Below are 25,844 nucleotides of genomic sequence, written 5' to 3'. Positions count from 1 at the left end.
ACCTTTAGGATTACAATGGTATCGGAAATAACTGAAGAGAAGGATGATGAGAGTAGTTATTTTGTTGATCCAGAAGTTCAGAAGGAGAGAATAAGGTGTATTATAGAGTATCAGAAGTCTCTTTATCAATCTTCTTCTTTGTCATCTTCCTCGTCTTCCTCTGCTGCTTCATGTTCCTCATTTTCTTCATCTAAAGAAAGTAGCAGTTCATTAGGTTTGGTTCAAGGAGGAAACATATCTTTGAGGGTATCAGAAATAATTGAAGAGAAGAATGATGATGACGACAGTTGTTGCGTTGATCCAGAAGCTCAGAAAGAAAGGATAAGGCGGATTATAGAGCATCAGAAATCACTTTGGCAATCTTCGTCTTCCTCATCTTCCTTGTCTTCCTCAGCTGCTTCATGTTCCTCATTTTCTTCATCTCGAAGAAGTGCCAGTTTGCTAAGTTTGATGAAAGTAGGAAACACATCCTTGAAGAGATTATTTGAGATGGAGCATACTAGTCTGGCTAACCATTTTGATGATTTAAGTGGCTCACCTGTAATTAAGCCTATCCTTCTCTGGGGTAGTGATACAGACAATGAACATGAAACACATGATCCCTGGCCATCCATCATGCAGTTTGGACCCAGAAATGATTCTAGGATTGATAGGCAAAGTAAGTTCGTCTCAGATGGTGGCTTCATCGAAGGTGATGACTTCCATAATAGAGAGGTAAGAACTGGCAAACGGAAGTTGACTAGGAAAAAGGCCTTTAGGAGATTGCCAGGATTTGGCATATGGAGATGTGGAGGATATAGAATGAGATTAAGGTTGAGACGGCTTAGGATTGCTTTTTGTAGAAGAAAATACTGATATTTGTCAGCAGACTTGTAATTCAAGAAATTCTGATTTTTATACAAAAAAGGTTAGCTTCTATTAAGCATTAACATATCCAAACAAGATATAGACACCATTATTTGTTTACAGAATCCGAGATTTACTTGCACTGGAGCATAAAAATCAGAATGAAAAGAAGAACAAGATGAACAAGCTATGAATGAAACAAAAAATTAAGAAAACTTTCTCTATCTAAATGAAGCAACAGAGTACACCACCTATAGGAGGGTATCAATTTTCAGTCTGTGACTTTGCCACAGGTTGAAGATGCTTCATCATATTCTCGTTCAAAGATTCTTTAAGAACTGTATATGTCTTTACAGATGATGCAGTGATCGGAGATTAATCTCTGCATAATGCTTCCTTCTTCGATTTGTACTCTGCTACTTTGCTTGTTCCACAGGTGTACTCCGTAAGTCTCCCCGCTAAGCTGAAGCAGCTTTGCTTTTATCCATTTAGTATCAGCATGGTTTTTCGGCTTCTTAAACAATCCCCCTATTCTAGTCCAATCCACAGGATAGAAAGCCATTGGAGGCAGGACTGTAAAGTTATATCCAGGTCTGTTTTCCACTCTCTGGACCACTCTGGAAACAAGATAGGGTCCATTATGACCCCATTTATTCCCATCAAAAGTCAAGGAAAACTCCTCAATGAATTTGTGCAGAAGAGGATGATTCATATCAAACACCAGCACTGCATTATTTAGTCTGGTCCAGTGTTTCATCTCAGCATCCATACTTTGTGCACCGATTGAGTTCCTCAACCCGGAAAACGATTTCATGACGATGAAATCTGTGTCCAGGTACACACCTCCATACTTGTATAGAACTGCTAGTCTCATTAAATTAGACAGGTTCTGAGCTAATGGAATCTCACCAGGGTCTTTGATGCCTTTCTTCATCTCAGCAAACCAGGCCTCGGCTGGGGTGTTCTTGAACAGAAATGACAAGTCTGGTGTCACTGCATGAACTTTGAAGCCGCGATCCTGCAGAGGTTTCAGAAGCCTGTAACCTCGCCTGGAGTCCATGGTTCTCGAGAGAATCATCAAGCAACCGCGAGGGTGAGCTCTGAATACACTCTCCATCGACAGGAATTCTCTGCTTCCGAAAGACCTCACAGGTGAAATCCATGTCATGAAGAACTGAGTCTCACACTCATGGTCAAAGAATTCAAGAACTCTACCATGGAACCGCTGTGCTCTCTCGTCTGAATCAAAAATCACAAATTTGGGGAGCTTTCCTTTAAACCAGCTGATTCTTTCTTCTTCGGTGACATTGAAAGGAGCAACAACAGGACTTGTATCTTCTGTATCAACTTCAACAACATCAACGACCTCTTCTTGCATAGAACGCACCGATTTGCTAGTTACATCAGACTTGATGAACTGTCGTTCGACACTATGAGTCTGCAGGACCTGAGAAGCAGCTTTAACTTGCAACTCAACCGAGTTTTGTGAATCAGTATATATGATACCATCTGCAAAGATGATGAAGATGATTGCAACAAGCGATAAAGTGCAGAAGAGGTGGAACTTCGCCAGACTAAGTAGGCGGCTGTCGATTCGGCTACTCATCCTTATCAGAGCTGCATGGGAGAAGAAGTAAATGTGAAGAAATATATCTGCAGAAAGGCTATCATGGCGAATAGACCTAAGTATGAGACAACAGACGCGCTTGTACAAAGAAATTATTGCAGTCTTCTTCTGTACTAGGCGTCTTGTTTTGAAGCAGTCAATATGTGACTTTTTGGTTAGAGTCGGATGATGAAATAATAAGCCGCCTAAAATATGTTAAAACCAAGAAGCATTGTTTGGTATGCATATAAAAAATGATCAGGGAGCATCGATAATATAATGATGGTGATTGGTCTTGTTTTGCAATGATCTTATTTTATCTTTAGGAAGTTTTCCCCCAGCTACGAGATGCGTTTATTTTCAATGGCTTTATAAAAAGATAAGAAGGTACCAACCTGGCCATTTGTGACCAAACCCCATCCTTTTAGCAGGTGCTTCTTGAGTGACATGATAAACTAGAAGGGGCTTTTATAGAGTTGGACTGCTTTCTAAGTCGTTTATTAGAACCTTTTAATGTGTGTGTGTTTTTTTGTGTGCATAGGAATAGGAACTCCAAATCCTCGATTGCTAATGGTTGTGTGGGTTGGCAGACTCTATGCTATTGCATCGAACCGTCCGTGCTAACGTAGAGTGTTAGTGATGCATCAAGAGTTTCTTCACTTCTTGTGCTTCGAACGGATTCATGATTAAATATTTGGAAGATGAAGTTGGTGCAGCAACATCAGAAGGGATGTACCGAGTGCTTAGGATTCATTGATTCAACGAGGCTACTGTTATGTTACTTTCAATCTCTATCTTCATATGTTAGTGAGATTCGAATCCGTAAACTTCGTAATCCTTCTTTCTTGTATATGGTTGAAGAGAGCGCTGTATAATTTTCAATGGTTGAATTCCAAACCATAAAAAGCGCGCATAAAGTATGGGGGTCGACTGGGGATCATTGCCCATGTATTAAGCAACTTGCCATGTTCTTGCTACTATTTCCTCCCTCATGCGTCAACTTCTTTGTCGTGGACCTATAGGTTTTACTCATTCATCTTCCTTCTAAAATTGGTCAAAATTGCATTGTAAAACAATGAATTATAGAACTATGTTCTGCCTTATTCCTCACTCTTCTCTTGTTACAACATATTTATATTTGGGAGAAGGCACTGTTTCTTCATTTGTTTGGGGGGGGGGTTGGAAGATTATAGGCAAAAAATTACAAATAGTCACTGACTTTTGACACATTAATCATTTTACTCACTCACATTGCAAAAATACCACTTAACTCACTCATTTTTTGATTCCGTCTCTCTCTTAACTCATTGTCATTAAACCTATCGCTAGAAACTGTTAAAATTGAGGGTATATTTGTCTAACCACATATAATGCATTTCTAACTTTTTTATTTTATTTCTAAAGTTATTAAATCATTTCTCTTTTTATTTTATGAAAAAGAGTGACTTTATAAAATTTAAAATTATTTTGAAAAAAAAAATTATTTGTAGTTATTTTTTCGCGATACATTATTAACTTAGAAATGCAAATTTTTCTTATTTGAAAATTATTAAATTATTTTCAACTTTAAATAAAAAAACAATCTGAAATTTCTAATACAAAACAAATGTTTTAGAATTAAAATCTGATGAGAATAAAACAATTTTTTTATTTTTTCCTAAAAAAAAAACTAATTTGAAATTCTTTTTTGGTGTTTAGACAAATATACCTTTGATGTTAACGGTTCCTAACGGTAGGTCTAACGGCAGTGAGTTAAGTGAGACAGAATCAAAAGCGAGTAAGTTAAGTGATATTTTTGAAATGTGATTGAGTAAAATGATTAATGAGTCAAAAGTCAGTGACCATTTGTGATATTTTGCCCAATATTATATTCTCAGGCGGCTTGCTATTCCAAAATTTACAAACACCACCATTCCTTCACCACCAATTAGGCAATCAGTCCCTCTTTGTTGCCAATGTTTGTTTTTACCAGGTTACCTGGAAATTCATATGCTTCAATCCGGGATTTACCTCCCCTGGCTAGGTCTTTACCTGACAAGGAGCATGCTGCAAAACATTCTATGCTCCCTTCGAGAATATTGATAAAAAAGAACTGATATTCTTGAATATAGTTATAATTATTTTGAATAGGACATTCTTGATTAAGATGTTAAGGTCAATGTCGATTTTGTTTATATTAAGAGAAGAGACCTAGACTTTTATTGTACCCAAAAAAAGAAAAAAGAAAAGGAAAAAGAGACTTGGTCTGTTATATGGTTAGGCAAAATTATACAATTATAACGTGGGGTTAAACTTTAGATTTTCACACAGTTCATTATATATGGTAAACTTTTTTTTTTTTTTGAGGGAAATGATGTCAAGTTCTGATCATTTAAATCAAATACGTACACAATTTAAATTGGATGACCAGAATGTATAGCTTTTAGTTCTCACAAATACGTTAATTGACAACACTCAAAACTCAAAACTAATCAGCAAAAAGGGAGAGGCTCGATTCTTGGGAGAGTGAAAATAACTCCAAAACAATAAGCTCTTGCCTGCTGTATGTGCTCTCTAAATACACCAATTACTACAACACAATGAAAGGAGTTGCTAGAGAAAATTCTTACACGTACCAAAGTGCAGTGACCAGAATTTAGGATGCAATCTCAACTGTTGATATTTATAGTTAATTATTACTTAAATAATTAAATAGTATAATAAATGCAATCCAATGGTCTATTTATGTTGGTGTTGAATCTTCTCTTAAAAGGTAAAACGATTACCTTTCGTCTAAAAAATGTAAGTTCGTGACAATAATTTCTTTTTTGTTTTAACACAACTTCTCAATGAATTCAATGATTTCCGTAAAAGGTCAAACGATTAGATGAGAACAATCACAAATAATTTCCACAAAAGATAAACGATTAGACTAGAACGATCACAATACATATAATTAATTGATGAAAGATACTAGACTAGACATTGATGAAAGATACTAGACTAGACATTTTTCAAGGATGAATGGATGCATTCTACCAAAAAAAAAAAAAAAAGGATGGATGGATGCAAGTGACTTCTTGGCATGTAATCATCAATATAGACTATAGCTGCATTGAGGCTGAGGTAATCCCTATGCCATTATCTAGCGATCACTCGGCTTATTGGCTGCAGTGTTATATCTTATGCACCATGGTAGATGAGATGTCTCTACCATTATAGTATGGTTACAGCCTAACAGTTGTCATTATGATTAGTTATATACTTATATATCAAATGTTAAAATATGAAAAATTGGACGTACTGAATCGTGCCAAAACATTGTTCTCTTTTTATTTAGGAATTTGTTGTATTAACAAGTCCTTGTGAGTTGAACCTGATTGCATAGGATTCTCGAACACCATGACGAAGAAACAAACGAAAGGATTATCAGACGTTGATTAGTATTGTAGGCATCGATACGATAAGAACACGAAGCCAATGTACAAATTATTAACGCATATGCTCTTTTTGCGTTAATAATATCAATGTACATAAGCTCTTTTGTTAGTGTCAATGTAGAAAGCCAATGTACATATACGTTAATAACCATGAGATGTGACTTGGTTGGTTCAGATGGTTAACTAACAATTTTGAGGTTATGAGTTCAAACCTCATAGACATATGTAGGGTGTGTTATTAATAATTTTTTTAAAAATAAAATAAATAACCATGTATTTTCTTAGACACTAACAAAATCTCCATTTAAGTATACAAAGGAGAATAAAGTAAGGCGATTTCTACAATTATACCAACACATACGTACAAAATACATGGTTATTGTTTTGCTCATGTTTGCTAATAAGAGTAATGTTAGATTAACAACTTTTTAATCACTTGCATTCCATATTATGTGACAACGGTATAGCTCAAAATCCAACCTGTCGTAGAAATTTATTTGCAACAAAATGCATAATTTTCAAAGAAGTATGAATGTCAAACAAGTATATATAAAGCACAAAGTTGTGAGGATGATCTTTGAAAAATACTGAATAATGTGCAAATGACCAGTCATGAAAGCATAGAATACAGTTAAGACCAAAGAAAATACGTCCCCTTCTAGTTGATTGGAACATTCGCTGTTGCTTTGCCAACAAGTTACGTAGCCTATGACTTCTCAAATGCATGATTCATGAGGATAAGCAAATATACTGTAATAGTCTCTAACAAACGTGTGTGTGTGTGTAGATTTATATATAGGTATATGTACAAGCAGTACATTATGTTTTGTTTTAATATATCGAACATGACAGCTTGATGAGTTGAAATATAAGAAAGACGATTGAATATTGAGCAGAGGGGAATACGGGATATTATTGTTGGAGTATAGATTATTTATTCATATGCAAAAATTCTCTCAATGACATTAGGAGGTTGTAGTCGTGAAGTGTAGTGGGTTCACTATAAAAATCCTTAATTAGGTTAATACTTTGAAGATATTAACAATGGTGAACGGCTATAGTGGTCTAAATGCAGTGATAGCTAGTTAGTTATACATGCCATGATAATGTAATGCCATAATCTGGAGCTGTATAGTTTTGTTTTCTAAGTTGGCTTTTACAAGAACAAGAAACTTTTCAACTGCATGAAGCACTGTACATATTTAAGCTCCAGGAGGATTTGATGCGCTTGCTAGAGTATAATCTCTCATTTTCACTTCGGCATGCTATGCTTTTCCATTAGCTAGCACCCTTAGCCATCAACTACTTACCACTCTCTTTCCCCATCCCGCAAGTTTCATAATCAAAAATGCTCAAAACTTAGATCAATCTGGATTATATAACCAAAAGAAAATAAGTAAAAAAGAAAAAAAAATATTTCCTCTGGCACAGACAATGCTATCGGTGCAAACCAGATACTTTCAGCTACCCTGCATGAATATGACCAGTTTTTTAGTAGAGCATTTTTCTTTTTTTTTTGTGATACAAAATTGATCACAAGATACCAGCTGCCTGCTATTAAACTTGAATACGTCCATTCCATTTCTATGAACAATAATGTTAAAACAGACAGCAATGTCTCATTGATCGAGCTGGAAAATCTTGGTCAATCATATCAATAATTTGAGCCAATGTCAATACGTCAACTACACAACTCTATCGCTTTGGAATCAGAAGCAATAATAGTTCAACATTGCAAATCAAACGCTCAAATGCATCTTCAAAATGGCCATCCCTTCTTTGGAGCTGTATAGAAGGAAGCAAGGAACTGTCCGCCCCACAAATATTGATATCTGATATCAGCTCAGCAAGCCAATACTGATTTTGTATTTCGTAAGTGACAGGGTACAATGCCTTCGTCTTTCGATCGCCTACCATGTCCCAACCAAAATCAAATCTCTAATCTAACACAAGAAATTAAAAATCTGGGTCCTGAGCCAGATATCAATCAAGTTCTAGTATTAATTGCTCCCCAACTGAAAATCTCTAATGTCCATAATGCAACCAAAACCTTGAACTATATATCAGCATGCTTCTTGTTTAACTAATGATAGTATCATAAGGAGATCGGAATCTCTTCTTCTTTGTGCAAATCCAACTTGGCTTTTGATTGCTCACTACTGAGTACCGGAAATCCGTATTCAAAACAGTATGAAGCAATCACCTACTCAAGGTAGGCGAACTCTGTTTAAACTTCAAGTGTTCATTCTTGTTTGCATGAGCACAGTTCTGGAATCTGCATCACTGCGCAGTTTCGAAAATGAAACCGATCTCCTGGCATTACTAGACTTCAAGAGAAGTATTACTAAAGATCCTCACCATATCATGAGCTCATGGAATAAGTCCATCCATTTCTGCAGTTGGGTAGGCGTTACATGCAACCCTTCCAACAATCGAGTCATCATTCTGAACCTGGAGGCCCAAGAACTGGAAGGCTCCATAGCACCTTCAATAGGAAACCTTACCTATCTTACTCAACTCAACCTCACAGACAACAAATTTCATGGTGAAATTCCTCAGGAATTGGGCCGTCTACTGCACTTGCAACAGCTGAACCTGATGGCCAATTCCTTGCGGGGGAACATTCCAGCGAATATATCTCACTGTTCTCGACTCAGAGTCCTCGACCTCGGGATCAATGGACTTATTGGGCCAGTTCCAGACCAACTCAGTTCATTGTTGGAGTTAACTCATCTATGGCTTGATACAAACAGTCTCACAGGCAGTGTCCCAGCTTGGTTAGGAAACTTTTCTTCTTTGTATGCATTTTCTTTTGGCGAGAACAATCTCCAAGGAAGCATACCCAGTGAGCTAGGGGGTCTAACAAGTTTGAGAAAATTTGTACTTGCGAGTAATAATCTTTCTGGTACAGTTCCTTCTTCAATCTACAATATTTCCTCATTATACTACTTCACTATCGCTAACAACCACCTGCATGGAGAGTTGCCACCAAACATTGGCATAACTCTTCCTAATCTTGAAGTTTTTGCTGGTGGTATCAACAAATTCACAGGAAATATTCCTGTATCATTGTCAAATGCTTCTAGACTCTGGCTCCTTGATTTTGCTGAAAATGGTCTTACCGGAGAGTTCCCTGCTGAGTATTTTGGAAGCTTGGTGAGGTTAGTGAAAATAAACTTCGATGACAACTCACTGGGAACTGGGAAAACTAGTGACTTGAATTTTCTCACTTTCCTGGCTAATTGTACTAGGCTTGAGGTGTTATGTTTTATCAATAATCGTTTTGGAGGAGAATTACCAGAATCCATAGGAAACCTTTCCACCAAACTGAGACAGCTTTGTCTGTCAGGCAATTTGATACATGGAAGCATCCCTATTGGCATTGGAAATCTTGTAAACTTGACCAAGCTGGAACTGGGAGACAATAATTTGGGTGGTAGTCTCCCTGAAGAAATTGGGAAGCTTCAGAAGTTAGAGGGACTGCTTTTGAATCTAAACAAACTTTCTGGACCAATCCCGTCCTCCTTAGGAAACTTGACGTCACTAACAAAGCTCTTCATGCAGGGGAATAGGTTTGAGGGAAGTATACCGCCAAGTCTTGGAAGCTGCAAAAATCTACTAGTACTAAACCTTTCCACTAACAGTCTAAATGGCCCGATACCTAAAGAGTTAGTTGAGGATTCATCCCTTTCAATTTCATTGACCCTTTCTAACAATTACTTGACTGGTTCACTCCCAGATGAGGTGGGTAAGCTGGTACAACTTGCAGAGCTAGATGTATCAGGCAACAAGTTATCAGGTGAAATCCCTGAAACCCTTGGCAGTTGTCTTAGTTTGGAGCGCCTGCATTTGGAAGATAATGAACTTGAAGGAACAATTCCAAATTCTATTAAAGATTTAAGAGGATTGGAGGAAATTGATGTTTCACAGAATCACTTATTTGGCAAGGTTCCTGAATTCTTTGTCCATCTTAGAACTCTTAAGCATCTCAATCTTTCTTACAACCATCTTGAAGGAGAATTGCCTAAGGAAGGGATCTTTTCAAATGCAACTGGTGTATCAGTTCTCGGAAATGATAAACTCTGTGGTGGCATCCCAGAATTACTTCTACCTGCATGCTCCAGCAGAAAGCCTCAATCATCTCTAGGACTACTTGCTGCAGAAGTGATAATCCCTCTAAGTTGTGGAATTGCATTAACAATTTCTCTTTGTTTCTTCATTGCTGGATGTTCAATGGCGAAAAGGTCAAGAGATAGATCCCTGACATCACGTACTTATGAGGATTGGAAATCAGGTGTCTCTTACAGAGAACTAGTTCAATCAACTGACGGGTTCTCTATAAATAATCTGATTGGTTCAGGAAGTTTCGGTTCAGTATACAAAGGATTAATCAGTGGTGATGGAACTGCTGTTGCTGTTAAGGTATTTAACCTTCAACAACATGGAGCATCGAAGAGTTTCATTGATGAATGCAAAGCATTGAGAAGTATAAGGCACCGGAATCTTCTTAAGATCATAACTGCCTGCTCAAGCATTGATAATCAGGGAAATGACTTTAAAAGTCTAGTTTTCGAGTTCATGGAAAATGGAAGCCTAGACTCTTGGCTGCATCCCAGTGAGGATGATCAATCTCAAAGGAAGAGACTGAGCCTCATCCAGAGACTGAATATTGCCATTGATGTTGCTTCTGCAATAAATCATCTCCACCACTATTGTGAACCATCAATTGTTCATTGTGATTTAAAGCCGAGCAATGTTCTTCTCGATGAAGATATGGTAGCACATGTTGGTGACTTTGGTTTAGCAAGCTTCCTCTTGGAAGCATTGGATGATCCCTCTGAGATCCAAAGCATATCAGATGGACTAAAGGGTTCCATAGGCTACATTCCTCCAGGTATGACACCTGATCATTCAGATTCTCTTCTATTACTGACAACGTACTTGTTGATAAAAATGATAACTCTATTTTATCCTGGAAGATAAGATAACATTGTTTGCCTATTTATGACTCTCATTAGGATCTGATATAATATCTAAATTCCAAAGAAAATCTGACTTAGAGTTCCTTACGAATGTTTTGAATGGCAGAGTATAGCATGGGAGCCAAAGTTTCCATATCAGGAGATATCTATAGCTATGGGATACTTTTGCTAGAAATGTTCACAGGGAGAAGACCTACCGATGACGTGTTCAAAGATGATTTAAGCATTCACCAATTTACAGCTATGGCTCTTCCGGACCATGTTATGGACATAGTTGACCCTTCATTGCTCATAGAAAGAGATGAAGAGAATGATAAGGATGATGGTAGAGACCAAAATCATGTCCAAGAAAGACCAAGAAGGCATCAAGATCCTGACCTAGTCAAACGAAGAGGAGAGGAATGCTTGGTTTCAGTTATGCATGTAGGAGTCTTATGCTCGTCAATATCACCAACAGAGCGGATGTTTATGGATGTCATTGTCAACAAATTGAAGGCTATTAGAGATTCCTATCTCAAAGTAAGAAGAAGGAGGTAGAAATTTATATGCCCACCTTCGTAACTAAACATCGACATATACCTTCTTCATCTATATTATATACAGCAGGTAATGATCTGAATAAGGATAATGGAATGCAATATTAATTGAATTATGTGATATCTAACTAGCTGTATCAAAATATGTGATATCAAGTAATGTTAATTGAATGCTACCATTTTATATGCTAAAACATCAGAAGAATGTTTCTTCATCCTGGTTTTTACTTTATCAGAAGAATGTTAATTAGTTGAAATGCATATCATTGTCTTTTTATTTTAAAAGCTAACTACTGTCTGTAATCTCAGGCCTTTTTCTACTACGTATAACAGTATATATAGCCAAACGATTTATCAATATAAGAATCTTCTCTTTGGAGTGAAAAGAGCTAGATTTAGTGTAGTACCTTGTGAATATTTTATGTACACGAAGATTGACAATGCAGTATGATAGTCCATTATGTATAAGCTATAGCATATGTAAATGGTAGAATAGAACCTGGGTCTAGCATAAAAAAGAAAAATGTGGGTACCATACAGACATACTACACCAACAAATTATGAAATATTAATAATTAGATGGAGAATGAAGCACTGACCAAGCGTGAGGATGAATCAAGGCCATGGAGCTAGTTCACAGTTGTGGACTTATCAGCACTGCAAACCAAGTCAACATTGCTGCAATATTAGTTTTGAACTCTCGTTTCATTATGCAAACGATAAGAGCAGTCCACTGGTCAGTATCATCTTTTGTTGCACTTATGGTCATATCAACTCCTTTTTTAAGTAGACTTCAGAACATTTTACCGTCTCAGCTTGTCAGTAAGTCTTTAGAGCATTCATGTTGTAGAGCATCTTATCTTTCTTAGGCTTCCAACTTACCAGCTAGAAGTCTGATCTCCATAATGAAGATTTAAATATTGAAAAAGAGGAAAATGGCCTGCAGATATAAGATAATCAAAGTATAAATTTTAGCCAACAAAAAAAAAATGAAGCACATAAGAAATATTACAATTGAATTTTTTCCCAAGACCAAAATAAAAAGATGCTAGGAATCATTCTTAATATGAAGCTTGATTAGGAGTATTGTGAATAACAGGGCAGTATGTGGTTGTATGCTTATTAAGTTTGGTAGCAAGCCAGACTGTCTCTTTCTACCTCTTTTTCAGTGAAGCATTGTTTTCTTTGAAATAATTTGTAGTATTTTCTTTAATAACAGGTCAGATTTTCAGTGAAAAAGAGTGAGGATGCTCAAACCCATGGTGCTCATTCATAATCATGGACTTGTCACCACAGCAATCTAAATCAAATTTGCACAATATAAGTCTCAATTTAAACATGCAAAACAATAATTGCAAACTATCTACCATCCTTATATATGCATGGAAACTTACACAAAATGATGGAGGATGTACAAATTACTGGCAGCCTAGTTCCTCCTACTGGTCCCTAGTAAGGCTTGAAGTCTCATATCCACTCCACACCCAAGTAATTTCAGAACATTTCACCATCCAATTTGCTAAAAGTCTTCAGATCATTCATGTTGTAGGACACCTTATCTCTTAGGCTTCCCAGTTCCCAGCTAGAACTCTGATCATTTTAAATATTGGACCAGAGTGGTAGGCCAGTGGATTGAAGCTAATTCAAGTAGTAATTGCATACCAACCAAATTTCTATAATTTCCACACTAAAATTCATGAAAAGTCTACATGGTTCATTCAGTACCATCCATCTATAGACCTTGTTGTCATATCTAAGTAGGTAATGGTAGTCCTACGTTTTACATTTTGGCACAAGAGTACTTCTTTGTATACTTACCATTCATATGAAACCTGGAATTTTCATATGCTCCTTGTGTGAAACCTGCAATTAGAACATGATGGCGGATTCACTACCAAACTGTCGGTGGTTATTGCACAAACTCCTTCCTGTGTTCATCGTTGTATGCATGAGCACAGCTATAGAATCTGCAACACTAACAAGTTTTGGAAATGAATCTGATCGTCTGACACTGCTAGACTTCAAGAAAAGAATCACTGAAGATCCTCTCCATATCATGAGCTCATGGAATGAGTCCATGGATTTCTGCAGTTGGATAGGCGTCACATGCAATAATTCCACCGGAAGAGTTGTGACTTTGAACTTGCAAGCTCAAAAGTTGGCTGGCTGGATACCACCTTCTATAGGGAATCTTACTTATCTCACTGGAATCAACCTAAAGAAAAACAACTTTCATGGTGAGATTCCTCAAGAAATGGGTCGTCTACTACACCTGCAATTGCTTTACCTGTCTAGCAATTCCTTCAGCGGGAAACTTCCAACTAATATATCTCACTGCACACAACTAAGGGAACTCCATGTTGTTTCCAATGAGCTTACCGGGTCCATTCCTGACCAACTGAGTTCATTATTGAATTTAACTCATCTATGGCTCCAGGGTAACGACCTTACTGGAAAAATTCCAGAGTGGATAGGGAACTTTTCATCTTTGTACAGTATTGCTCTTGGTGACAACAATTTACAAGGAAGGATACCTAATCAACTCGGGCGCCTAACAAGCTTGGAAGATTTCCTAGTTTCGACGAATAACCTGTCTGGTATGGTCCCATCTTCAATTTATAATATTTCTTCCCTATACACTTTTAGTGTCACAGAAAACCAGCTGCATGGAGAGCTACCACAAGACGTTGGCAATACTCTTCCTAATTTGGAGGTATTTGCCGGAGGTGTCAACAAATTCACAGGAAGTCTTCCAGCATCTTTGTCAAATGCTTCTAGACTTCAGTTTCTTGATTTTGCTGAAAATGGTCTCACTGGGAAATTCCCTGTTGAAAACCTTGGAAGGTTGAAATGGTTAATTAGAGTGAACTTCGATGACAATTCACTGGGAAGTGGAAAAGCTGGTGACCTTACTTCTCTTGGTTTCCTGGCTAATTGTACTAATCTTGAGGTGTTGAGTTTTAGCCGAAATCGTCTTGGAGGAGAATTGCCAGAATCCATAGCCAACCTATCAACCCAGCTAAGGATATTTACAATGGGAGGCAATTTGATATATGGAGCCCTCCCTACTGGCATTGGAAATCTGGTAAACTTGACAAATCTGGGAATGGAACAAAACCACCTTTGTGGTAGCCTCCCTAATGTGATAGGGAAGCTTTACAAGTTAGAGGGTCTGTATCTGAATCTGAACAAATTTTCAGGGCCGATCCCATCCTCTCTAGGTAACTTGACCTCAGTGACAAGGCTCTTCATGGAGGGAAATAGGTTTGAGGGAAGTATACCCCCAAGTCTTGGAAACTGCCAAAATCTGTTAATACTCAACCTTTCTAGTAACAATCTAAGTGGCAGAATACCTAGAGAGGTAGTAGCAATGAAAACCCTGTCTATTTCTTTGATCATGTCTAACAACTCTTTAACTGGTTCACTACCATCTGAAGTGGGTGGCTTGGTACATCTTGCAGAGCTAGACGTATCAGGAAACAAGTTATCAGGTGAAATCCCTGAAACCCTTGGCAGTTGTCTTAGTTTGGGGCGCCTGCATTTGGAAGGTAATGAATTCAAAGGACATATTCCTCAGTCTATGGAGAAGTTAAGAGGCTTGGAAGAGTTGGATATTTCTCGGAATAACTTATCTGGAAAGATTCCAGAATTTTTAGGCAAGCTTGGAGCTCTCAAGTATTTCAATCTTTCTCAAAATGATTTTGAAGGTGAACTGCCTAAAGAAGGAATCTTTCTAAACGTAAGTGGAGTCTCAGTTCTTGGAAATGATAAGCTTTGTGGTGGAATCCCAGAATTAGTTCTACCTGCATGTTCCAGCAGAAAGCCTCATTCATCGCGAGGACTACTGGCCTCAGCAAAAGTGATCATCCCTTTAACTAGTGCAATTGCAGTAATAATTGCTCTTTGCTGCTTGGTTGCTACATGTTCAATGATGAAAAATCCGAGAGATAGACCTTTTACTTCATCTTCTCATAATGATTCATATCCAAGTATATCTTACTGGGAACTCGTTGAGTCAACTAACGGATTTTCTGTGGACAATCTGATTGGTTCGGGAAGTTTTGGTTCTGTATATAAAGGATTACTCAGTAGTAATGGTATGGTAGTTGCTGTTAAGGTATTAAACCTTCAACAACATGGAGCTTCAAAGAGTTTCATTGATGAATGCAGAGCTTTAAGAAGTATAAGGCACCGCAATCTTCTCAAGATCATAACTACCTGCTCAAGCACTGATAATCAGGGCAATGACTTCAAAAGTCTGGTTTTCAATTTCATGGCAAATGGAAGTCTAGATCCTTGGCTACACCCTAGAGAAGATGACGGATCTCAAAGTAAGAGATTGAGCCTCATCCAAAGGCTCAATGTTGCCATCGATGTTGCTTGTGCATTAGATTATCTACATGATGATTGTGAATCATCCATTGTTCATTGTGATCTTAAACCAAGCAACGTCCTTCTCGATGAGGATATGGTAGCCCATGTTGGTGACTTTGGTTTAGCAAGCTTCCTCTTTGAAGCATCAAAGAATCATTCCAAGTGTCAGACCATGTCAGCTGGGCTAAAGGGTTCCATAGGCTACATTCCTCCAGGTATAAGTTCTATACTGCCTCTATACTGCTATAAGCGAACTAGTATTGCTATTTGACTATGACATGCTAATGTGTGTTTTAAAACGGCAGAATATGGCATGGGATGTCAAGTTACCATTCTGGGAGATATCTACAGCTATGGGATTCTGTTGCTGGAAATGTTCACAGGAAAAAGGCCTACGGATGACATGTTCAAAGATGGTCTAAGCATTCACCAGTTCACAGCCACGGCTTTCCCTGACCGTGTCATGGACATAGTTGACACTTCATTGCTCCTCGAAACAGAAGAGGATAATGATGACAAAATCAGCAATGACATACAAGAAAGGCCGATAATGGGATACAATGATAAAGGCGTAGACAAATCAAGAAGATTGGAAGAATGCTTAGTTTCAGTAATGCAGATTGGTCTCTCATGCTCCAAAGCATCACCAAAAGAGCGCATTCTCATGAATGTGGTTGTGAACAAGATGAATGCAATTAGAGATTCATATCTCAAATTGACCAACACCAAGTTTGTCACCTAATCTCAATGCATACCCTCAACTCTTGAGATTAGACTACAAGTATATCCCTCAATTATGTTTCATGATGTAGATTGAATTCAGCACTATATATTGTAACCAAAAAGTGAAAAATCAGCAGTGTACAATTCAACCAAAATATAATATGTATTGTAGTTTCTTTTCAATAAAATGGTCACTTTTGATAATAGAATAGAGGTGATTGTAATCTTCAGAAGCAAATAAGCAATAAAATTAAGAGAGTATTGTACCTGGGTATCAAGAAGTACACAGACCCTTCCATGGAAACCCTGAGTAGACGACAAACAAAAAGTTAAAAACACAATTAGGGTTTTGTACTTTTGTAGCAGAGCCAAACGTCGCCGTTTGGTCATGAAGAAAGTAAAAACAATAAAAATAAAAATAAAAAAACCAAGCAAAACGGCACCGTACTAGACCAGCAATAAAGTAAAAGCAATTCTTGATCAGAGAAGTTGAAGAAAACTTGAAGCTTGATCCCGGAAAAGTGGAAACAGAGAGTGCCGTCGGCAATTTAGTGAGGTAAAGCCGGTGACTTTTACCTTTGGATTTGAAAAAGTTTCAGACTTTACATTGCTGTTTTGGTTTTCTAGTATTTGGGTTCTTTTCTTTACTCTGCTACTGCTTTCAAGATTGAACAATTTGCCAAAAAAGTGAAGGGTTTTGTTTTTTTGTCAAAGAAAGTAATTGAATTAGTTGTAGAAAGGCAAAGCATGATTTGAGGGTTTCAAGATTTCATCTTTATGCAAATTACAATCATTTAATTTGTTTAATGTAGAGTTTAAGCTGCTGCATTTTCAGATTTCCATTAGAACCCAGTAGGTAGTTGTATGGAGCTATATAGAACTGTCCTAGTTATTTTACTCTGGATAAATCATGAAATCAACTGTATACCTGTATTGCTAAGAACATTTAATCATCTCACCTGGTTAACAGTCATTAGAGAATTGACATTGCAGCAGGGCTAGTCTTTAATGTGGCCCAGTTCCCAACCAGAAATCTAATCTCCATAATGAAATTGAAAACATGGACCACTGGTTGGCCCCGTAGATTGAATTCGACTGAGTATTAATTGCTTCCCAAATGAAGAAACAGTTTCAAGGTTGCAAGAGTGCATTCAGATTTCTTTTCAGTTTTTGTCTATGTTAGACTTCTATTGTGCTATACTTTTTTTTTGGTTACAACTATTGTGCTATACTTTTGTGTAAACGAAACTTGGTTTTTGATTTTTTTTCCTTGTAAGAAAACCTGTGTGGGGGGAAAAGATGAAGTATTCATGTACTTGTTCTAGCCAGAATTTGTGGAAATTGATTCTTGGGGTCATTCTCATGGGCATGAACGCAGGCCGTCTTGGATCTGCGGCACTGCCGACTTTTGGAAATGAATCGGATTACCTGGCCTTACTGGACTTGAAGAGGAGAATTACTGAAGACCCTCTCCGCATCATGCGCTCATGGAATAATTCCATAAATTTCTGCAATTGGGCAGGTGTTACATGCAACGATTCCAACAAAAGGGTCATCATTTTGAACCTGGATGCTCAAAATCTGGTAGGCTATTTACCACCTTCTATTGGGAACCTTACTTTTCTCACCGGAATCAACTTGGGAAACAACAGCTTTCATGGTGAACTTCCACAAGAAATGGGGCGTCTAATAAACCTCCAATATCTCAATATATCCTATAATTTCTTTGGAGGGAAAATTCCAGCCAATATGTCTCACTGTACACAACTTAGGGTGCTCAATATTTTCTTCAATCAGCTTATTGGGCCAATTCTGTGGAACTAAGTTCATTGGTAGATTTAACTGTTATATGGCTTGGTAAGAACAATCTTACAGGAAGAATCCCAGATTGGATAGGAAACTTTTCATCTATGTATGGACTCTCTCTTGGTGAAAACAATTTGCAAGGAAGCATACCGAATGAGCTTGGGCGTCTAAAGGGCTTGGGACTACTCATACTTGGGGTAAATAATCTGTCTGGTATGGTCCCCTCTTCAATCTATAATATTTCATCTATATACAGTTTTAGTGTTGCTGTGAACCAGCTGCATGGAGAGCTTCCTCCAAATGTGGGCATAACTCTACCTAATCTTGAAACATTTGTCAGTGCACTCAACAGATTCACAGGAACTATTCCTGCATCCTTGTCGAATGCTTCTAGACTTCAGCTTCTTGACTTTGGTGATAATGGTTTCACTGGAAAGCTTCCACAAAACTTTGGAAGCTTGCATAGCTTAGTTAAACTGAACTTTGACGTAAATAGAATGGGAAGTGGTAAAGCTGGTGACCTGAATTTTCTCAGTTTCCTGGCTAATTGTACTAGTCTTGTTTCCTTGGGACTTAGCCGTAATCGCTTTGGAGGAGAATTACCAGCATCCATAACTAACCTTTCTACCCAGCTAAAAGTCCTTACTCTGGGAAAGAATTTGATACATGGCAGCATCCCTAAGGGCATCGGAAATCTTGTAAACTTGACCGCTTTGGGATTGGAAGCAAACTTATTCAGTGGTTATGTCCCTGAAGAAATTGGGAAGCTTTGGAACCTAAGGGTACTGCATTTGAATCATAATAATTTTTCTGGGCCAATTCCATCCTCCTTAGGTAATTTGACTTCATTGACAAGGTTCCACATGCAGAACAATAGATTTGAGGGAAGTGTTCCACCAAATCTTGGTAACTGCCGAAATCTACTGATACTTAACCTTTCTAGTAACAATCTAACTGGAGCCATACCTAGACAGGTAATGGCCATTAAATCCCTTTCAATTTCTTTGACCATGTCTAACAACTCTTTGACTGGTTCACTACCATCTGAAGTGGGTGGTTTGGTAAATCTCGCAGAGCTAGACGTATCAGGAAACCAGTTATCAGGTGAAATCCCCAAAACCCTTGGCAATTGTATTAGTTTGGAGTGCCTGCTTTTGGAAGGTAATGAATTCAGTGGAGGTATTCCTCAGTCTATGGAAAAGTTAAGAGGCTTGGAAGTGTTGGATATTTCACGCAATAACTTATCTGGTCAGCTTCCTGAATTTGTAGGTCGGTTCAGATCTCTAAAGCTTCTCAATCTTTCTCATAATGATTTCGAGGGGGAATTGCCTAAAGAAGAGTTATTTTTAAATGCAAGTATTGTCTCAGTTTTTGGAAATAATAAGCTCTGTGGTGGCATCTCAGAATTACTTCTACCTGCATGTTCCAGCAACAAGCCTCATTCATCTCAAGGGGTACTTGCCCCAAAAGTGATAATCCCTCTATTTTGTGTTATTGCATTCATCATTGCCCTTTCATGCTTCATTGCTGCACATTTGATGAGGAAAAAGTCAGGAGGTAGACTTCTAACATCACCTTCTTATAAGGATTCTCATTCAAGTATCTCTTACTTGGAACTTGTTGAATCGACCAATGGGTTCTCTGAGCAGAATCTGATTGGTTCTGGAAGTTTCGGTTCAGTATACACAGGATTACTCAATGGTGAGGGAATGGCGGTTGCTGTTAAGGTATTAAACCTTCAACAACATGGAGCATCCAAGAGTTTCATTGATGAATGCAAAGCATTAAGAAGTACAAGGCACCGAAATCTTCTCAAGATCATAACTGCCTGCTTAAGCATTGATAATCAGGGAAATGACTTCAAAAGTCTAGTTTTCAAGTTCATGGAAAATGGAAGTCTAGACTCGTGGCTGCATCCCAGAGATGATGATATCTCTCAAAGGAAGCGACTGAGCCTCACCCAAAAACTGAATATTGCCATTGATGTTGCTTCTGCAATAGAATACCTCCACCTGCATTGCCAACCATCCATTGTTCATTGTGATATAAAGCCAAGCAATGTCCTTCTCGATGAGGATATGGTAGCCCATGTTGGTGACTTTGGGTTAGCAAGGTTCCTCTTGGAAGGATCAAATAATTCCTCCAAAACTCAGACCATGTCTGCAGGGTTAAGGGTTCTGTAGGCTACATCCCTCCAGGTATATGGCCACTTCTTTCTATTCCTAAAAGTCATATGAAAACAATTTTTTTGTAAAAGAAATATAAATGCCACAATTTTCCTGGAAAAGAACAATCACCAATGTCTGATATACTCATATATGAACTTAATTCTTGACTATATATAGTTTATTGCATTGAATGGCAGAGTATGTCATGGGAGGTCAAATTTCCATTCTGGGAGATATATATGGCTATGGAATACTGTTACTAGAAATGTTCACAGGAAAAAGACCTACCGATGACATGTTTAAAGATGATCTAAGCATTCACCAATTTGCAGCCATGGCTTTGCCTCATCATGTCATGGACATAGCTGACCCTTCATTGCTCCTTGAGACAGATGATGAGGATGATGATAAGGATGATGATACCAGATTTGCCAATGACATACAAGAAAGACCAATAACCAGGTATCAGGATTGCCCACAAGTCAACACAAGAAGATTGGAGGAATGCTTGGTTTCAGTGATACAGATTGGACTTTTATGCTCTGCATTGCCACCAAGAGAGCGGATGCTTATGGATATCACTGCCAACAAAATGAAGGCTATTAGAGACTCTTATCTCAATTGAAGAAGCAGCAGCAACACAGTATCCAAAATTAGCCAAGTTTGTCACCTATCTCTATATATAACCTCATCCATACAGTTGTGTGTGTGTTATATACATTTGAATAAGAATACTGCAATTCATAAGGCATTGCTACTTTTTTTTTTTTTTGTCCTTTTATTTGGCTGCTAATGTTTTGAACATTTGTTCTCATAATATGCTTGTTCAAATTCTGCAGTAAATCCTACACAAGAAAACAATAAGTTTATTGAAGTAGTGGAGGCGTATAGAGCTTAAGTAGTCTCCTTTTGAACTGAAATTAAGAGTAGTAACTATTTGTACAAAATCACATAAAACAAGCATAAAACTTAGTTACAACCATATCTACAATTTCAAACGAATGATATGCTTGGAGCTTCCAAATCTTTATTTGTGTGCAAACAAACACCTGATTTGATTATGTCATAGTTTAGCTTCTGCATCGGCTTCAGTCCACTCCTGATCCAACAAGAGTGTCTCTGACACTCTGTAACTCCTTAACAGCATGACTGATATCCATTCTCCCTCTAGGTGATTCCACTGAACAAGCAACTCCAATTCTGAGTATTGCAATCAGGCACTCTTGGTTTAGGCCATTTTTTCTCAGCCCCACGATGCATTTTTCTTCGCTAGTAAAGTCATCCTCTTCTCCTTCCCATCCTTCTACAAACAATGGTTCTAGAACGTCTGATATGTGTTCAGGCAATGCATTGTTAACAAATTTATGGAGCTGCAGTCCATCTTTAAACATGTCATCAGTGGGCTTCTTCCCTGTAAACATTTCTAACAAGAGTATCCCAAAGCTGTACACATCACCATAAGTTGTGACCTTGCTTCCCATGCCATACTCTACATGTTTGTAGCTTTGATTATTACAAGTGAACATATAAATCTATAACATGTATTTGGCTCTTTCTTGTGATTAAATCAATTGCATCTCAAACATATTTCTTAACTTTCATGTAGAATGCAATTTTTTTACAAAAATTGAATAGAATTGAATCATATTAGAGTAGATCTATTTACCTGGTGCAGCATAGCCAACAGTTCCCTTCAGTCCTACTGAGCTGCTTTGATTGATAGGAGATCTACTTGAAGCTTCTGGAATGAACCTGGCCAACCCAAAATCACCCACATGTGCAGTCATATTATTGTCAAGTAGGATATTGCTCGGCTTCAGATCACAGTGAACAATTTGATCTTCGCAATGGTGATGAAGATAATCCAGAGCTGATGCCACATCAATGGCAATGTTCAATCTTTGTTGAAGACTAAGCATCCTCAGGTCACCGTTTAAGGCATCAGCTTCTGAAAGTGGATGTAGCCAACTCTCCAGACTCCCGTTCGGCATATACTCATAGACAAGAGCTTTAAACTCGTTACCTTGAAAATCAACGCTTGAGCAGGCAGTTAAAACTTTCACAAGATTCCGGTGCCGAATACTTCTCAAGACTTCACATTCAGCTAAGAAACTTTTTAGAGCACCTGGTCGATGCAAGTAGAGTACCTTTACTGCGACAACTATTTCTTCAAGATTTCCTTTGTAGACAGAACCAAAGCCACCAGAACCGATTAGGTTGGCAGGAGAAAATCCCCCAGTAGCTTGAAGGAGATTTTCATAGGATATCTTCAGATGCAATTCCTTAGTTGGTGAAGCATCTGTAGAGGGTGGTGTTTTTACCTTCCTTAACCAATAAATGACTAGAAGAGACACGATCAAAACTAACCCCGAAAGTCCAGAAAGCAGTAAGATCATGATTCTCAGTCCTCGAGACATTTTTCTTTTCCTTGGCTTAGCAGCAGGGCAAACAGACAAGTGCAACTCAGGTATGCCTCCACAAAGCTTTTCGTTTCCTGCTATTGAAATGACAGTTGCATTTTTGAAAACTCCTCCTGTTGGCACTTGACCCTCAAAATTGTTGAAGGAAAGATTTAAGTTCACAAGGGAAATTAGCTGAAAAAATTCAGGAATTTGACCAGATAAGTTGTTGTGTGCGAGATTCAAGTCTTGAAGACCTCTCAAGGATCTAAAAGATGAAGGAATGATTCCTTCAAAGTAGTTACCTTCCAAGTGAAGGTGTTCTAAGGCTACACAACTACCAAGGCTACTAGGAATTTCTCCTGACAATTTATTCTCAGAAAGATCCAAGTTGCATAGATTTTTCAAGTCTCCAACTTTTGAGGGCAAGGAACCAGTGAATTGGTTATGAGAAAGGTTTAGGGAAATGGTCAGAGAAGAAAGACTCGTAACCTTTTCTGGTATGGTTCCATTGAGATAATTCTGAGAAAGATCTAGCTCTTGCAAGTTTGAAAGGTTTCCGAAACTTGAAGGAATAGGACCTGTGAGGTGATTACTTTGAAGATAGAGAGCATACAATTGACTCATATTGGCTATGTTTGATGGAATTTGGCCAGAAAACTCATTTCCAGATAAATCCAGTCGCCGCAGCATCCAGAGGTTACCAATAATGGGAGGAATTCCATTGCTGAAATTATTTTTCTCCATCATCAGTTCAGTCAGATTAACAAGGTTCACAAATACTCCAGAAGGGAAGCTCCCAGATAACTGATTTCTTCCCAGCCTCAGTGACACAAGTTGGTTTGAGAGGTTGGACATGGAATCTGGCAACACCCCTCCAAATTGATTATCGCTTAAATCAAGAATTTGTAAGTTCCTGCATTTGCTTAAAGAGTTGAAGAAACTCAAGTCATTTGCTTGTCCTGTGCCCAAGGAATTCGAAGCAAGAACCAACCACCATAAACTAGTTAAGCCTCCAAAATCAATTGCAATGTTTCCAGTGAAATTGCTTCCATTCACATCAAATTCAAGAAGATTTGTGGCATTGGATAGTGATACTGGTAAGGTTCCAGTGAAAAGATTGAGGCCCAAGTTTAAGACTAGCAAGTTAGGAAGAGTGGCACCCAAGTCTGAAGGCAGGTTCCCCTCTAGCTGATTGTATGGTAAACTAAGCCTTGTAAGAGAAGAAAGGTTATAAACTGAGGATGGGACCATACCAGAAAATTGATTAACCCCAAATCCAAGGAATTCCAAATTCTTCAAGCGGCCTAGTGAATCCGGTATCTTTCCTTCCAAGTTGTTTACTGCCAGAGACAGTGATCTAACTGAGGACAGGTTGCCTATAGAGCTTGGAAGCGGTCCACTGAGGTTGTTATAATGAAGTTGAGTTCTCTCTAGCTTTTGCAATGAGCCTAATTCAAATGGGATTTTCCCAATCAACTTGTTGAAGCCTAAACGAAGCCAGATTAGTCTAGAACAATTGGAGAGAGTTGATGGGATTTCCCCAGAAAATGAATTGTTGGAGAGGTTAAGGTATTTGAGCCTGAATAAATGGCCAATTTCTGGTGGGAGACTACTGTGGAAATTGTTGAGTTCAAGGTTGAGGCCAGAAAGGAAAGTGAGGTTTCCTATATGAGGAGATAGTGAGCCGATCAACTGATATGAGCTCAAGTTTAAGGTCATGACTCTTTGGTGACGAAGACCACAAGTGACACCTGTCCAGTTGCAGAAATGGAGAGAGTCATTCCATGAGCTCAAAATGCCATTTGGGTCTTTGATGATCTGAGCTTTAATGGCAAGTAAGGTGAGCCGATCGGTCTCATTGGATTTGGAAATGGTGGTGGCTGCAGAAGCAGAAGATGGTGAAGGCAACAAGGTGATGATGAACAAAGTTGGAACCAGCAGATAGAAGAAAAGTGAAAAATGTGGTGTGGATGTCTTGTATGGAAGGAAAAGGGCCATTGAAACTTGCTGGTTCTGAGTGCTGGGAAGCCAAGTGATGAAACAGGAGACTGTTTTTTAAGATTTAAAAGGCACGGGCTATGTTTGAATCTTTGACTTGGAGGGAATCAAGATCTCCACAATAGTTTTGCCTTTAGGATAGGTAATGCAAGTTGGTCCTTATTTTGGTGACAAATTTGTCTTGTCAGGACTCAAAAACCATGTTAAGCTCTCTGGTATACTTGCTTAGTCATTAGTCACCTTCCATGTATAAACCATGCAGTATTTTGTGTTTTAATATGGACAGTATTTGCTTTCCCAAGTGTGAAAGCACACCGAATGATTCAATCAACCTTGACCAGATATGGTGGGCTATATTATGAAGTTTCCTAGATTGGTGCCTGTGCCTACAGGTTTTGGTTAGGGTGGTCGAAAACTTCAATAGTTTTAAGTAGTGGTGGACTTCGGTTGAGATAGGACAATGGCGAAGTTATCCGGTGGTTGCAGTGTCTACAAATTCTGTAGCTGTTAATAATATGGAGAGCTACAATCTAAGAACTCTGAGTCAGACTAGCTACTGCTATGTGACTCTGCATGCATTGACCATAAGCTAGATTAGCCTGAATTGCCATCGCTCTGTTTGTACCAACAACTGAAAATTCAGATGGTTAATGCTTCTTTTACCGGATGGTTAATGCTTCTTGGTGAAAATTCAGATATGAAAGATGCTGAACTTTCTATATGAACCAGCTCAAATAGTCAAATATAACAAGGTTTGGAGAATGAATTTTCTGATATCTTATTCATCTCACAGTGGAGGCTATATATAGAGATACAAGTTGTACAAACCCTACGTACTATGTACTACACATACAGAATAGGAAAGTAATAACAAATTAATTTACATTCCTAAACTAACTCCATGACTCACGCTAACACTCCCCCTCAAGTTGGCGCATATACATCAACCATGCCCAACTTGCCAAGTGAGTCATAAAAGGCCTT

General features: G+C 38.2%; 4 protein-coding genes and 1 pseudogene across 5 annotated transcripts; 3 read left to right on the top strand and 2 right to left on the bottom strand.

The window, feature by feature from the left end:
• Positions 1-255: 255 nt before the first annotated feature.
• On the bottom strand, positions 256-2,638 carry LOC101292321 (lactosylceramide 4-alpha-galactosyltransferase-like). The gene has a single exon (XM_004302613.1). The coding sequence runs from the start codon at positions 2,450-2,452 to the stop codon at positions 1,178-1,180; it is 1,275 nt and encodes a 424-aa protein (XP_004302661.1). The 5' UTR covers positions 2,453-2,638; the 3' UTR covers positions 256-1,177.
• A 5,423-nt stretch (positions 2,639-8,061) lies between these two features.
• LOC101292039 (probable LRR receptor-like serine/threonine-protein kinase At3g47570-like) lies at positions 8,062-11,390 on the top strand. Its single transcript, XM_004305090.1, has 3 exons — positions 8,062-8,581; positions 8,645-10,765; positions 10,960-11,390. Exons 1-3 carry the CDS (start codon positions 8,062-8,064, stop codon positions 11,388-11,390), a joined length of 3,072 nt encoding a protein of 1,023 aa, XP_004305138.1.
• Positions 11,391-13,268: 1,878 nt separating this feature from the next.
• Positions 13,269-16,505, top strand: LOC101291742 (probable LRR receptor-like serine/threonine-protein kinase At3g47570-like). Its single transcript, XM_004305089.1, has 3 exons — positions 13,269-13,751; positions 13,827-15,978; positions 16,069-16,505. Exons 1-3 carry the CDS (start codon positions 13,269-13,271, stop codon positions 16,503-16,505), a joined length of 3,072 nt encoding a protein of 1,023 aa, XP_004305137.1.
• A 1,280-nt stretch (positions 16,506-17,785) lies between these two features.
• On the top strand, positions 17,786-21,085 carry LOC101291450 (annotated as a pseudogene). The gene is made up of 3 exons (XR_185099.1): positions 17,786-18,146; positions 18,284-20,490; positions 20,658-21,085. The product of XR_185099.1 is annotated as a probable LRR receptor-like serine/threonine-protein kinase At3g47570-like (transcript).
• A 463-nt stretch (positions 21,086-21,548) lies between these two features.
• LOC101291163 (probable LRR receptor-like serine/threonine-protein kinase At3g47570-like) lies at positions 21,549-24,902 on the bottom strand. The gene is made up of 2 exons (XM_004305088.1): positions 22,127-24,902; positions 21,549-21,949 (listed from the first exon to the last, which is right to left on the bottom strand). Exons 1-2 carry the CDS (start codon positions 24,858-24,860, stop codon positions 21,549-21,551), a joined length of 3,135 nt encoding a protein of 1,044 aa, XP_004305136.1. The 5' UTR covers positions 24,861-24,902.
• Between the last annotated feature and the right edge of the window lie 942 nt (positions 24,903-25,844).

This window comes from Fragaria vesca, linkage group LG6 (assembly GCF_000184155.1).
Source record: "Fragaria vesca subsp. vesca linkage group LG6, FraVesHawaii_1.0, whole genome shotgun sequence".
In the NCBI taxonomy this organism is placed as follows: Eukaryota; Viridiplantae; Streptophyta; class Magnoliopsida; order Rosales; family Rosaceae; genus Fragaria; species Fragaria vesca.
The sequence above is the reverse complement of the archived record's forward strand: the minus strand, read 5'-3'. Positions and strand labels throughout refer to the sequence as shown.